Source organism: Aulostomus chinensis, chromosome 7, assembly GCF_037954235.1.
Source record: "Aulostomus chinensis isolate RoL2024-O1b breed Wild chromosome 7, RoL_Achi_v1.0, whole genome shotgun sequence".
Classification (NCBI taxonomy): domain Eukaryota; kingdom Metazoa; phylum Chordata; class Actinopteri; order Syngnathiformes; family Aulostomidae; genus Aulostomus; species Aulostomus chinensis.
In genome coordinates, this window is record NC_141326.1 from 4,476,282 (window position 1) to 4,491,227 (window position 14,946).

The 14,946-nt window shown below is 40.9% G+C and overlaps 1 protein-coding gene across 1 annotated transcript in view; it reads right to left on the bottom strand.

The window, feature by feature from the left end:
• The window catches only part of cdh13 (cadherin 13, H-cadherin (heart)), a 467,163-nt gene that overhangs the window by 256,468 nt on the left and 195,749 nt on the right, over positions 1-14,946 (bottom strand). The window contains exon 4 of the mRNA XM_086208214.1: positions 6,818-6,931. Within this exon, the coding sequence (XP_086064340.1) occupies positions 6,818-6,931 (114 nt within the window). The remainder of the gene's footprint in view (positions 1-6,817; positions 6,932-14,946) is intronic.

Below are 14,946 nucleotides of genomic sequence, written 5' to 3' on the forward strand. Positions count from 1 at the left end.
AAAGGGCAGCAATCAAGGCGGGCCTTGCAGGAAAGAAGTAACACAATTAGACAAGAGTGTCATTATGCATCAAGACTATGTGAAGAGGGTCAGCAGACCTTGTTGCTTGTTGTTGATGTGTTCAGTCCTCTGGTGTTTGTATGCATCTGCACCATGTTGTTGTTGGGTTTTTTTTTAAATTTAACTCAAATGTCCACTGAGAATAGAAGACTATTTCTCCTCTTCAACCACAAAACTAGAAATGGCCAAAATAAGTAACAGTAGGACTTTCATTCTGCTCAAACCAGTGGTGCTCCAAACAAAAACAGTTGATTAAAATATAAAATCCACTTAGCTTTCAAGTTTGACTTCACTGCCTGCAGCCTTGCAGAATAGTTATGTATCATCTGTAATCACTCACTCTTGCTTAATCTCATGCAAGGACAACATCTCTTGGGCAGTTCAACCTGACAAATCTGCTTTTATTGCCTCTCCTGTTCATTAAGCTCCCCTCATTAAGATGGATTTCACATCTGCTCCGTGCGTCTGGTGGTCCAGGCACAAATTGGAATTTGCGTCAGATGGTTTTAACTCACCATCGGTGAATATTCACCACAAATTGGCGCAATTAATATGAATGAAAATAACATTCTGGTCATTCTCTGAAAATTAAGAGAATCAATTAGACTAAATTAGAAGGCCACAGGCTATCTGCTTTGAAACATTTCACAAAACAACGTGTTTACTATTTGCGTAGAAGCTCAGGTCGCCCGACTGTTGAATGGCTGTTTTGGGCAGACAACAAGCCCAGCAGAATGAGAAAGTGGGGAGAGAAAATGTGTGCAAAAATGAGCAAACAACCATAAAAAAAACATGTAAGAGCTCCAAAATATCGGGAAGAGGGCAATGTGACAGGAAGGAGACGGACTGACAAGCAAAGGGAATCACGGAGCACTCAGTATACGACACAGGTGCCAGACACATCTGTTCTCCTGACTATATGAGTTGCAGCTGAAACCAGACAATACTCTATATTCTTCTGAGATGCAGTTTTTATTGGAGCTGTCATGTCAAGTCAGACATGTTGGGGTGATTTGTGAGTTGGACCCTGAGGTAAGGAAGGATAAACACAGGTTGCATAACTGACAGCTCCAGGGCGCCACAGGTAAAGTTAAGGTGCCTTTACATGAAATGTTTGATATGTCATGCTTTTGCGTGCGTGTGTGTACAGTAGACATGGGTATTTACCAGCTCTGACTCTTATCGGCATTGAAAGAAACACAAAATCTGGGTACATGTGGTAATTTGCATCCACCTCCTGCATTTCTAATGTCAGACAAGTAGCCAGAGCTCCACTATCAACATTACACATGGAGGCAATGAAACCGCTGCTGCTTCCGCTGGTAACGTCTGTAACATAATGCCAAACTCGGCCACAAGTCCAACCCATCAACATTCAAGCATTGAAGATCTAACCTCGTTCAGTCAGCAATCAGTTCGAAAAACAGGCTGCACCAAAGAATACAAAAGAAATACCACTACTGTCCTCTGCGCTGCCTTTATTACAGCTACCAAAGAGAGTACAAGCCCAAGGTGCTACACATGCTATAAGCTACATGCATAAACAATGCTCACTTCTTTTTCGCATGTTGACTGTGTTGTGATGTTGACCATCATCCATCCATCCATCGTTGTCTTCCGCTTATTCCTTACTAGTAAGGGTCGGGGGGGGACTGGAGCCTATTCCAGCATCTACGGGCGAGAGGCGGGGTTCACCCTGGACAGGTCGCCAGTCCATCGCAGGGCCAACACATAGAGACAGACAACCATTCACACTCACATTCATACCTACAGTCAATTTAGAGTATCAATCAGCCTCGTCCCCAAATTGCATGTCTTTGGACGGTGGGAGGAAGCCGGAGTACCAGAGAGAACCCACACAGGAACAGGGAGAACATGCAGACTCATACAGAAAGATCCCGTGCCCGAGCCGGGACTCAAACCCAGAATCTTCTTGCTGTGAGGCGACAGTGCTAACCACTGCACCAGCGTGCAGCCAATATTGACCATCATGTACCAGATAAACTAACAAACAACAAAAAGATAACTCCTTGTCTGCTTACGATGGCAACAGGACCAGTCTGACTTCTAAAGTGGTTTTAAAAAGCCTGCATGTATGCATGTCACCTTCATACAAGCACATCCTAGTTAGATGCAAACAGTCTGCAGGAAATACAGACATTTGTTAACACCAGTGTATATTTGGGTTTAATCAGTCCCATACACAATCACTTCAGAAAGACAACCCCACTTCTATTCATGTCACCCTATTGTGCTACTGGTTGAAAACCAAGCATAGTGCACAGACATTTAGCAGGAAAAGAGCAAGCACTGCATGGCTGAGAGCTGAAGGTGATGCCTGGACAGCTATTCCCTCTTGTGGCTCCTGACACCAGCAAGGATACTTGTATGATTCACACTGTATTTAAGAGGAACTATTTTTTACAGGTTCTTTTTATACCACATCTCCGTCTCCCCAGTCTTCACGACCTGTTGCCAAGACTGTGCTGATTAGCTTGCCAAAAATGCAAAGTGTCATTTCTTACTGCTGGCTCAGCTCAGACATTTGACATTTGCTTCTGTTAATTTCTTTTAAGCCACAACTTCTTATGCATTTTTGGATTAGATCCAAATGTTGCTGCAGTTGTGGGGAGGCACCAGCCACCAGATCCCCCCTCCCCATAGGTATTTATTTATTTATGTATTTATTTTACCAGAAAGAATTGGCCTTTGTGTTATACACAAATGGGTTCCACTTTTTAACCCTCACCTTAAAGCACACTCCCCCTAGACTTACACCATCCTGCAGCATGATTGCTTGCCCTCCCCCTTCCCCCCACTGGATTGCACTCACATTTGCCCAGTTGTTGACTCATTTCTGCTCCCATACGTGTGAAAAAAAGTCTTTAGCATGAGTTGAGGTTTGATTGATTCATCTTCCCTAATAGTCTCATGTTCAAAGAGCACACTCTCACTCTTCCTGCACATGCATAGGTAGAGGTAGACTCTCCCTGTATGGACATGCATTTGCACTGTCATGGATCAAATCACAGTGCTGGGCTTTAAACACATTGCGCACGTATGCAGGAGCGTCGCATTGGTAGGGCAGAGAAACACAGCAGCTCCCGTGGTCAGCATAGCAGCTACAGTTGTGCTCAACAGCTTTGTCAAGAAGGAGGGAGCATGAAAAATACATGGTTGCCTTGTGGAAGTAGCAGGTTGCACGAGAAGGGGAAAGCTATTGGTGTGGAAAATCAGTTACACCAAGTCACCTATATCCAGCTTGTAATGGGTAAAATAGCCGACGTTAGCCTGTTCTGTCATGTAAAGCTGAGTGTGCAGGCAGCAGAGAAGCATGGAGGAGCACTTGGAGGAGAGAAGCTTGGAAGGAATTTATGAGTGGCAAGAAGAGGGAAATGGGAATGAGGAAAAGGACATGAATAGGGATCCAAAGTACTTCTAATCATATATGCACTATGCATGCAGTTCCCGACATTAATATCTTATGATTGTACTCATTAGCTGACACTTAAAGCAGCTTCATAGCATCATTTTCGTCCACCATGGACTAAACTTATCAGCTGACGCTCTGCTTTTCTCTTGCAGTTCCTCTAGGGACAAATTTGCCTTGGATTAGATTATAATTCAACCAAGAATATTTGCAAGCATTAAGATGGAATCACCAGGTCTACAGTCCCAGCCTGTTACCTTCAGCCCCCCTGGGATGCATCACAGGGACCATACAGCATCCAGCGGTACATCCAGCATCCAGACTCTGAGCTACGATGGCGCTCTCCAGGGTACAATTACCTATTATGTGTCCAGGGTCCAGTATAGGATAATGTTTCATTTTAGTCTCCAGCAGCACTTGGAAGTGGTTGATCTCTTTGTGCCTAACCCTATTTAGAACAAAACTACTTGATGCATCAAAGGTTCATTATTTTAGGATGATGAATGGGCAGCCTGAGCAATGGTGAGTGTAATGAAATTTTACTTGACCATTAAGTTCTATGTTGACTCAGGTGAACTCGTCAGTCTGCTAAACAGCCCCTAATACCAAATGAAACAATGCATGCGCCTCGGAGGACTCATGAAAGGAAGCTTCATGGACTCCATAATGACACACACTGTGTAAACTGCATCTTTATCATGACAGATTGTAGTTGTGTCATTAAAGCACTCATCTAACACACGCACTGCATGAAATCTTACCTTGGTTTGAAACTGATAATTTAGCAAAATATCTGAAATCCCGCAAAGCTTCACATTCTTTGTAATAATCGTCCTACTGCTGACATCATCTGGGAGTCTTAAGAACAAACCTGATGAAAAAAATTGCAGGAAAGTCAAGTCATTTATTTAGGTGCCAAACAATGACACTCTGGATTTTTTTTCATCTTGAGCAGAATCTGAATGAAGTAGAATAGTCAGTGTTTAGTCTATGGTCAGTCTTCTTGATTTATTTGATGTTTGTGAAATTGAAATATGTTTCATTTACTCTGCAGTTTTGTCCCACTTTATTGCCTTGGGATATCCAAGATGAAAAAAAAATGACAAAATGATATTAGACTCAAGAAACAAAGTGTATATATAAGATGAAAAAGCAGACAGGGTCAGTAAAGGTATCCACAGATACGAGGGGGAAATGGAAGAATAGCAAGTATAAAATAAATCTTCTTGCATTACAGTTATGTGTAAGATAATACAGTTTTTACCAGTGTGAAGCACACATCATCCAAAACCCCATTATCAAAAGTTCGCCCTTTCTTGTACCAAATAAAGTATCTCAAAACTTAAAATGATTCTTGTGTGAGCTCCTGAGATTTGCATTACAGCCTGGAAGATTTGTATTCTATGCCTCTCAATGCAAGCCTCTCAACTGATGGCATACCAGGAAACACCATGTAGTCCTTTGCAATGCTCTTCCACCCATGGCATGATGCCTGAGGGGAAAACAAGCTGCGCTCATCATGATACTCAGGTCACAGATTGAGACTAGAAACATTTAGTTATGCCAATCAATAAATAAGCAAGTGTCACTGTAACAACTATAATCACAGCAGTAAAACAAGTCTGATTAACTAGAAAGCAATTAGAGTGACGAAAGTAAAGGCAGGACGAGTTTACAAGAACAGACTACAAATTCACTGCTTTCTCTATTGCCAAAAAAATCCAAAAACATTACCATAATGGGATTTTATTTTTTTTTGCTTCTCCTCCAACTGTAGCCACTACACTATTAATTACATGTAGTGCTCAAGCAGCTAAAATAAACAGAAACAACAGTTAGTAGTGGTCCAACCTTTCAGAATATCCACCAATAAAAGGATAGAATATTAATGATGAGCTGTCAAAGCCTTGGGTACATCAGACGTCATGCGTCTGGGTCTATGACCCAGTGAAGAGCCTCCAGACTTTGTATGCCCTGTGTTATTGAGAGCTCTGTCACTGCCTGATACTTATCAAGCAAAAAAATAAATAAAATTTATACATATATATATATATATATATATATATATATATATATATATATATATATATATATATATCATGCTTCCTTTTACATGTATCTTTTCAAAAATATATGGAAACTGAATCAGGGGTGAGAGCGCTACACCTCCAGTCCACTAGCTGAGGTAGAGCAGCGCAGATCATTGGCTATGTGGAACAGTGCTCATTAAAAACACCACTGTAGAGAGTTTAAAAATTAATCACCTGTTACAGAACATTAAGACACTGTATAAATTCCAACACACTGCATTTAATCTGTCTGATTCTGTATCAGGGTTAGGTTCATGGTGGCTGGTGTTGAGAGGTCACTGTCAGGTCAGTCCAAGACAAAAGGGACTTGGTTTGGATTTTATTTGATCCATTCACTTTATTATTGTCTCTCTCTTCTCTCTCTCTCTCTCTCTCTCTCTCTCTCTCTCTCTCTCTCTCTCACACACACACACACACACACACGCACACGCACTTCCACGAAAACACACTTTTGTGAGGACCCTCGTTGATACAATGCATTCCCTAGCCCCTTACCTGTCATAGCCAACAAAACTCGTTCTAACCCCGACCCTAAAACCAAGTTTGATGTTCGAAGGTAAACCCCCCTTTGAACTTCTGAGGCCTGGCCACTCATGTTCGGTCTCGACTGACCACTCATTCACAATATTACTGAAATGACTTTGCTAGTTCAATTGCAATTTTTTTTTTAAATTTTGAAAACAAATTTTTAGATGCTATTAATAACTGACACCATTCAGTCCATGTGCTTCATTCATTATTGTGAATAGTGATGGTGATAGAAGAGGAGGTGTCATGCACTGCGACTCACGCTGGTTCTTACATATTTCAGAGGATGGTGTCATCTGCATTTGACTGTGCCATTACAACGTTTTCCTATAATTGTGTTTGAAGGTAAAAAAGTTCATGAGCGCAGATCCAGAACCTACTTCAGCTTTGGGCTCTGTAACAAGGCTGATAGTTTCTTTCGGGACATTTTGGTCCATATCTTGGGGTTTATGGAAATCCATAATGAAAGACCAGAAATCCCTTATATTGTATATTCCTTCTTTGTCCATGGAGCTGTGTATCTCCCTTTTAGGTAACAGCAAATGAGACCAATAATGAACTGCTGTCAGTACTGTTTTTATATTGAATACTAGGTCCTGTAATCTTTAGAATGCAGATCTCCTTTTCTTCTTACACACAGTATCAACTCTACTGTCAGAGCTGGATGCTGTTGGGGTGTGTATGACAGGACATTGTGGATAATTCTTACCTTGCCAATCATCCTGGGGAAGGGGGCTCGCTGGTTCTCAGTAACGATCATGGGAGGAATCAGCAGGGATCTTTTAGATCTGTAGGGCCAAGTCTGACCGAGACCCAGGACTTCCTAAAACACAGAAAAGTGAACAAGCTCTTCAGCTTTTCATCGAAAACAATCTTTAACATCCTGTCTTTTCATGAATCTTACTCGTTTGCATCTTCACTGAAACTGTTTCACCAGGCTTAGAGGGATTTCCTTTAAATATGATGGGCTGGTAATCCCCCTAACTAGGAATGCATAGAGGAGAGAAAAAGGGGAGGAGATTCTCTGAGCATGAAATAATTCTCTGCTGCAGTGACTATAATTTAATTCTTTATTCAGTCTGTATGTTCATTATGGACATGAGGGGGAAAAAAGCTACACAGTACGAATCAAAGACTGTTCAACACGGATGAGTATATATGGAAGAACGCTGTTGAGAGACGTCATGTCGTCCGTCCATTTCAATTTATATTTACATCCAAGTGAGAGAGGAGGAAATGTGATGTCCAGAGTTTGTATATATGGAGGACAGGGTGACAGATGGGTCAACAAAGCAATCTGCAAATACACATAAGCACTGTCTTGAAAAATGGTGACTTCACACATCCCCCGACCTTTGAAATGTGGTAATTACTGACCAAAGCCCTATTTGCGCAGGTCAAGCGTGATCTGTCAAGGTTGTGCATATTTTGCCTCATTCAAGAAATGTTCTGTCCCACAAATTTGTTCTTATATACTTGAGGACTTCTTTAGTCCTCAATTTCTTCACCCTAAAGTCTGGTAGCTAATTGTAACTGCTTACCCTTGGTTAACAAAAAGCCTCTGTGGTATAAGAACAGGCCCATCATCAATTTACATGCCTTCATTCATGACATGTGATTTTCAAGGTTGCCGATTACCCTATTAGCCCCCTGCACAACTGAAAGAGCAGTGACCGAAGTGACAAACATTGCTCCATTCCTGCCAAAAGCAGGTCAGGAAAACTGGATCAGTCACTTTGAAAAGTGGGTCACATGCATCGTTTGTCTCCACCATGCATAGCACACCGAGACCCACGGTGGCTGACACAGCGGGGGCTAAGGCAGCCTCAGGCAGCTCCCCTCCTGTAGAGCTCACATTCTAATCACTTAGATGCCGATCGACACGTTTTTATTATCATAATTAAAATATGACAGATAATTGGCAGTGGAACTGTAACTTGAAAAAGTACAGACAGCAGATTTGCACAATTAGGCCTCCGAAGTTATTGTAAATTATGGATTACTTCAGGTAATGCTGGTACCATTCAAACAGCCAAACATTAAGGTGTGACATTTACCCACATTACTGTGTTTCACAAACCTAACCAAGCGTTATTTCAGTAAGGGTTCTGGTGTGTTTGTGTGCATGTGCTACAAGGCTGGACGAACTGTGGCATTGATCGATCAACCATCAAACAGAGGCCGACTTCTGAAGCAGTGACGAATCAAGCCTCACTTTATTCATGTTAATGGCAGATGATATACATTTTAGGTGCAGTTTTCCTATTCTGAAACGTTAAAATGGGAGTGATAAAAAGATGGTAACCTTTTTTTTAAACAACAAAAAAAAATCATTTAATGGTCAGAAGTGGGTTTTGGCTAAGCAATTGCAGTGCTCACACAGAGGGAGCTGAGCAAAAATGTGTTTGTCCTCAAGGTCACAAGAGCATAATCTAATATCATCTTCAGCCTCCTGCTGTTGTATGAGTTACATGTTTTTGTTTTTTTCTGCTGTTCCAGTTTGATGTAGATGAAAAAGTCTGTCACTGATCAGATGAACAGGAAGACGAGTCCAGGCTGCCAACACGGAGGTGATAATCTACTGGGTGGGGCAATCTGGTGTCTGACACATGGGCTCGGGAGACAATTTACACACACACACACACACACACACACACACACACACACACACACACACACACACACACACATGCTACCATATCCATCCATGTTTATCCATAAATATTGTATTTTGTATGTTTATGTATTATGAATACTAATAAAAGTTGCACTGCGCTGTGGACGAGTGTGATGAACTTTGAGTGCTCCACACATTTTAAGGTGATTTACTTTAATGCAGTTGTTAGATAACTTTCATTTAAATGCCATGACATTTTGTCCTTGGCTGGTCTCCATACATAATTCTCAAGATCCAGTGTCTGCACATATAATTTCATTTTACTAAACTGCAGCAGTGCAGCACTGTTCTGCAATACATCTTGATATCCAGAAATAACCACAAGTCAGGTCAGAGGGAAGTTATAAAAGGAAAAGTCAATAAACTGCTCCTTCTTAGTTACGTAGCTGTACCCTGTTCCCTAAAAGCAGCGAAGTGTACCACTATTCAGACTCATGGTATTAAGTGTTTTTAAAATATGGAAGCTGTAACATAAAGTACAGTCATATAAAGTTTACTTCCAAAGTCCTCCAGAAAAAAACTATTAAATTGCAAGGAAAATTTCTTCAATCTGACTGAACCCATGTGATTAGATAGCACCAAGCTAAGTTTGAGAATACTGTACCTTCCCATCGCATCAGTCTATTCCAATAGAAGTGTTCACATGAAACAGTGTCTTCTGATTTGGCAATAATTCTGATTCAATATTTGAATATTCAAATACTAGGGTCCTTGTACATCCAGCAACTGATGCTGTGAGTATTCCTGAGTGGAGCCAACCAAAAGATCACTCGTTCACACCACACAATTCTATCCCTGATTTCCCAAGTGAGTGAAAGAGTTGTGAAGCTTGCAGAGCAGTTCCCAGACCACACTGACACTCACAAATCAGCACTCCAGCACAATAAGTGTTAACGCTAGTAGATGTCAAAACACCCAGACATCCATCGGGGCAAAGTCCAGCCATCTGGACCGATTGGGAACACGACACATGGTGTAAGGCACTGGTTCTCAAATGGGGGTACGTGGAGGTACTCCAGGGGGTACGTGAAGCTTTACAAAAATATATACTGTATATTTTAAAAAAGCAGTAATCCCAATAATAATTAAGTTATGAGAAACAATTAGATCATAAAAAGTTTGATAAAATACAAATGTATGTTCATACACTGAATTCTATATTCAGTATTCAATTTTAATATCCTGAAAAAAAAGGACTCTCCCCAAACCAAGTTTGACCCCGTGATCCAGCATCACTTGTCAATAACCTACCGTTGCCATGACGACACGCTGTAACGATGGCGATGCGGCTAAAGCGAAATGCTGAAAATACGGAGACACAAGTGAAAAAGAATGCGAAACCAGAACCGACGAAGTACTGAAAGTAGGCACCAAGGCACTGTGTTTTTTTTGCAGGGAGAAATTAGCCAATGCTAGCAGATCATTGACATAAGTTGTTTAACTTTAATAAATCAGACACTGATGGCACAGCACTGTACCTCTTTATTTTCTACCAAAAATGTTTTGCGTGTGTCAGGGGGTACTTGACGAAAGCATATTTCAAAAGGGGTTCATCACTGAAGAGTTTGAGAACCACTGCAGTAAGGGGTCTGAAAACAGCTCTGCTCTGTGTGCATTTACTACATGGTTCTTGTACCTACAGCGGCTGTGAATAGAGAACACTTTTGGAACGTTTTCACCTACGCTGATGTAACATTATTAACATTTTTTTCTTTTCTTGTGGCTCACTGTCAAGGAGCGCTCAAACATCCATGTTTAGAACAAAAGATGTTCACTTGTGCATGGATTTGCATCAATTCTTCTATGTGTTTTTGCGATTTAAAAAAAGAGACCAGTCAGATCAGTCAGGGACTTCTGCGGATGAACGATTAGTGCAATATGAGGAAATGTGTGTCAGCAAATTTAAGGTTCCTGACTTAAACAATTAACAACACAAGTATATTTTTTTCCTTTCAACTATTCACTAATAGGTGTGTTGAACGCACAAAGATGTCTTTTGGTTTTTTTACTTCCTGCATTACATCCTTGTGACTCCAGAAAAACAGAAAGAGTCAGTAACCTATATTTAGCTTGAAGCTAATGGCTAACAACAGCAAAACTGGGCAAAACCATCCATTGACAAAATATCAAGTGCATCGTTGAGTATAATTGACATCTATTTTATCTCGCAGTGTGCTCAATAAGCCACAAACACTTTGACTTTGGCGCTGCTGTGAGCTCAACACAAGGGGCCAGCTGTTCAGACTCATCTAAATATGTTCAAAGTAGCACTGCAGCCGAATTGTTGCAGTTTGGTGTTCGCACAAATCCAGTAGTACATGGATTACTGATCATCCAGCTAAACAAAGAAGACATGGATTTTACCAGATGCTGCACTCAGGTTTGTAAAAAGTATTTATAGACACTGGTATCGGCCCATCTCATTTAACCTCAAACTGAATCGTGCCTGATTCTTTCTGGATTCTGGATTCACAAGTAATCCAGGAAGAAATCTTTGTGTAATTTAAACGCAAAATTCCAAGTTTTGGCGGACTATTTCTGTATGATCGCAGGTTGTTTAATATGAAGAATTGGTGTGGTGTTAACGAGAGTTGGTGTGGTGAGACCCTAGAATAACTACTATTATGAAACTGCTTCACATTGAAACATCTGCCCCAGCCACTCTTCCCCATGCTGCATGACAACATAGTTCCACATAAAAATAATCAAGACAAAAAACTATGCAGCAAAATGATGCAAATGATAAATTTTAAAGAAAAACAGCTCAGCCCAGTTGAAAAGACAATGTGGTTTCAACATGAAAAGGAAAAAACAGACGTGCATGTTTTCATTTGCAATGCAGATCGTCTCTTTTGTCCTTCATCGTTTAGAGGCTACAGTGCAACTCTTTATTGACAACTGGCACTGCGCACACATGTGGTTGTGTGTGTGTAAACAGGTGTTGTTTGCGTGTTGACTGCTCATCCTGCTGGTCTTGGCTGAAAGAGACTCTGGCACCACTGCCCCCCTGTCAGGGCGACGAAGGAAGAACAGGTAAGAGGGAAAAACACAGCCATTTGTTTACAGCATAGTGAGTGCCAACTGTCAGAGAGGGCACCGCTGCTGCTGCCATCCGGTGAGTACTCACACCGCTAACCACCTCGGCCCACCGCCCCTCCCACCACCAAAGGTCAGAGAAAACACATTGAAACAGTAATCATAAACACAACTAGACCAGAACAAAGCAAAGACACACAAAGCGCTCTCAGAAATGGCCACTCTTCTCAAACCCACTGGTGGATGACCAGCCAAATGTCAAAGACAGAAATTTCAAACTGGTCATAAAGCAGTTAAACTGAGAGGTTTTATGACTGATTTTGTATCTAAAGAGCACCATCAGTGCTGTGTGACCATTCCTCAGCAAAATGATGGACTTTTAAGCACTTCCTGTAAAATCTGACCTGAGTCTGAAGCTGAGGGATGAGTGCATCAATCCCATCATATTGGGGTCTCGGCTGTGTGATTCCTGTGAAGGAAGCTAAGAAGAACCGAGAAGCCCCACGAGCCTTTTTAAGTGGCCAAATGTAGGGACTGGTGACAGGGGTTGGGGCTAAGATACATTACAGACCCAATTCTACACGTTCACTGAACTGAGACGCAGTGGTTATGACAGGGAGTGATGCTATAAACCGAGTGACGTCCTGCAGCTGGATCAGCACGCCGAAGTGCATTGACATGTTCAGCTGGATGTGACACTGCTGCAAAAAATGGCTCTCACAGGGTCTCGTGTCAAGTTACAGCCCTACTTTCCTGCCACTATACAGCGCCCACCCTTCCTTAGCTCCCACTCAGCAACACCTTTTTTTTCCTCTCTTCACAGTCAGAGATTGTGAGATGTATATATATATATATATGTGTGTGTGTGTGTGTGTGTGTGTGTGTGTGTGTATACACACACATATTCAGGTAACGTGTACTGTTCATAAATTAAAGCGCCACCAGTCCATCCCTAGTAAAGATAACCGTAGGGCATTTCAGTGTTAAATGTGTCATGAAAGTTTGATCAGTTTGAGGCTATACAGTGTGTTTGGTTGTGTGTGTTTGAGGGTCTTTGTCATTGTCATCTGTGCACAGAGTTACTGTGGCAGCAAAGTCACGTCCTTGTCTGTTCTGCCATTTTCACTTTCATTGCTATATTGAGAAGTGTCATTATTCATTTCTGACAATGTGTTGGAGGCCTGGTGAGAAATGGATAATATCAAGGCCAACATCAGCCATCAGTGACAGAGATGTACAGCTATTAAGGGAGGAAAATACCGTGATATGCAGCCAGGTCAGACCATCTGTCCGCATAGTTTAGCTGACTTGTGCTAGCGTCAGCAAAACTGTATGTTCCAAACAATACATTTACATGCTGGCCTGATGAGACAACCTTCAATGTGGGTATCGACAGCACAGTTTCACAATTTATTGGAAGAGCAGTTAACATGGACGTGTATCATCCTCTGCAAGCATCATATCCTAAGACAATGGCGATAGATGATTATTTCAAACATTTCATTAATTCAGGGGTCAGGCTATATATTTTTAAACTTGCATCCAGACAGTGTAGATGGGACACTGACCATTCTAGATAAGAACTGATGCAAGCTCAATTTAGGAGGAATCCAATCAAAGCAGGCCATCGAAGGCAAAGGCCACATTTAACACAACTGTACAAAGCCGCATGATGAAAAGGTCCTCTTTCTAAGAATGAGATTTTCATTTTGTCTGAAATTAAATAAATAAAAATAATGAAAACATGTTTTCATTTGCTGAAAATAACAATTGTGTTCTTACCGAATGAGTCATATACTTCTAAAAGTGTCCTTAAAAAGGTTTAACTGATTTATTTTCAAATAAATACATGTTAGAATTTATTACGTGCATTATTTTTTAACTCTAGGAAGGACAAACTGATGGGGGAGGAGAGCTGGAACCAGACATTAGAGACTGATGGAGAGGAGATATAAACCACATCACCCAGATATTTACTGTACGTCTTTAGAGACGTCTTAAAAGGGGTTTAACTGCGGTGTTGCTTGATGCTTTTCTTGTTCAATTGCCTTTGTTCTCACTTGTCTACTTCTGTGAAGCTTTTCAGCAGCCATTTGCTATTGACTAATTGTAATTTGTGTTGTCTTTGTCTTTATTTCTTATGTATGTCTGTGAACTGCATTTATTGTGATGTTTTGTGACAATATTCTTAATTTTGTTTCCAGGGGTCTCGGTGACAATGGATGAAAACTTGGGCTCATCCTGGCATGTTTGGTTGTAATATGATGAGAAATTTGACATTGTTCAACCCAGTCTCATGTCAAAACGTGAAAAGGCTCCGTTTGTCCACAGGTAAATACGTATCAGTTCTACAATGACGCCTAAAAACTGTGAAATGTGTACTTTTTTCCCCTCTTCTTTTCTATTGGAGCGCTGGTAGGTCATGTGACTCTTTCATGCGGGCCTTTAAAACAAAAAACATGGCGGCCGCTCCTGTCATTTTCGGAAGAAAGTGCCTTATTCCAAGAGAGTTTTCATTTAATAAAGCATTCTGATGACATTTCTAGCGAGAAATGTACATTTTGTTTTCATAATAATCGCTCAGTTCTTGTGTATAATCTTTGGTTTGTTCGTTATTACGATGAATCTTTCACCTCTCGGAAGAGAGTCGTTACAGTGTCACGTTTCTGCTGTTGCTATGTTGGTTGCTAAGGACGCCATTACAGACGAGGGTCATTTCAAGATAGGTTTGATTTTTTTTAAAAAAGCATTTTAAGGACATTTCTGGCGAGAAATATACGTTTTATTTCAATAATATTCGCTGTTCAATAAAAATAATATGAAATGGATTTTAGTGCCCCAGGAATTACAAACATCCGCTTCCGGGGAAGTCGGCCCCCCGTTCTTCTGTGAGAAAATCCGGAAGTTGTCGCTCACTCCGAGGAAAAAAAACAAATATTTTTAATACTTTATCTTTTGATTAATAAGACAATCTACACATTCATTTAATTTCTGGATGTTTATTCTACCTACAAAGTACATTTGTAACCATTATAGATCTAATAATCAGTATTAAGAATATAAACAATGATTCAAACGAATGGCGCGGTCTGCTGACGTCACATCCGTCACAGAGGCTAACTCAT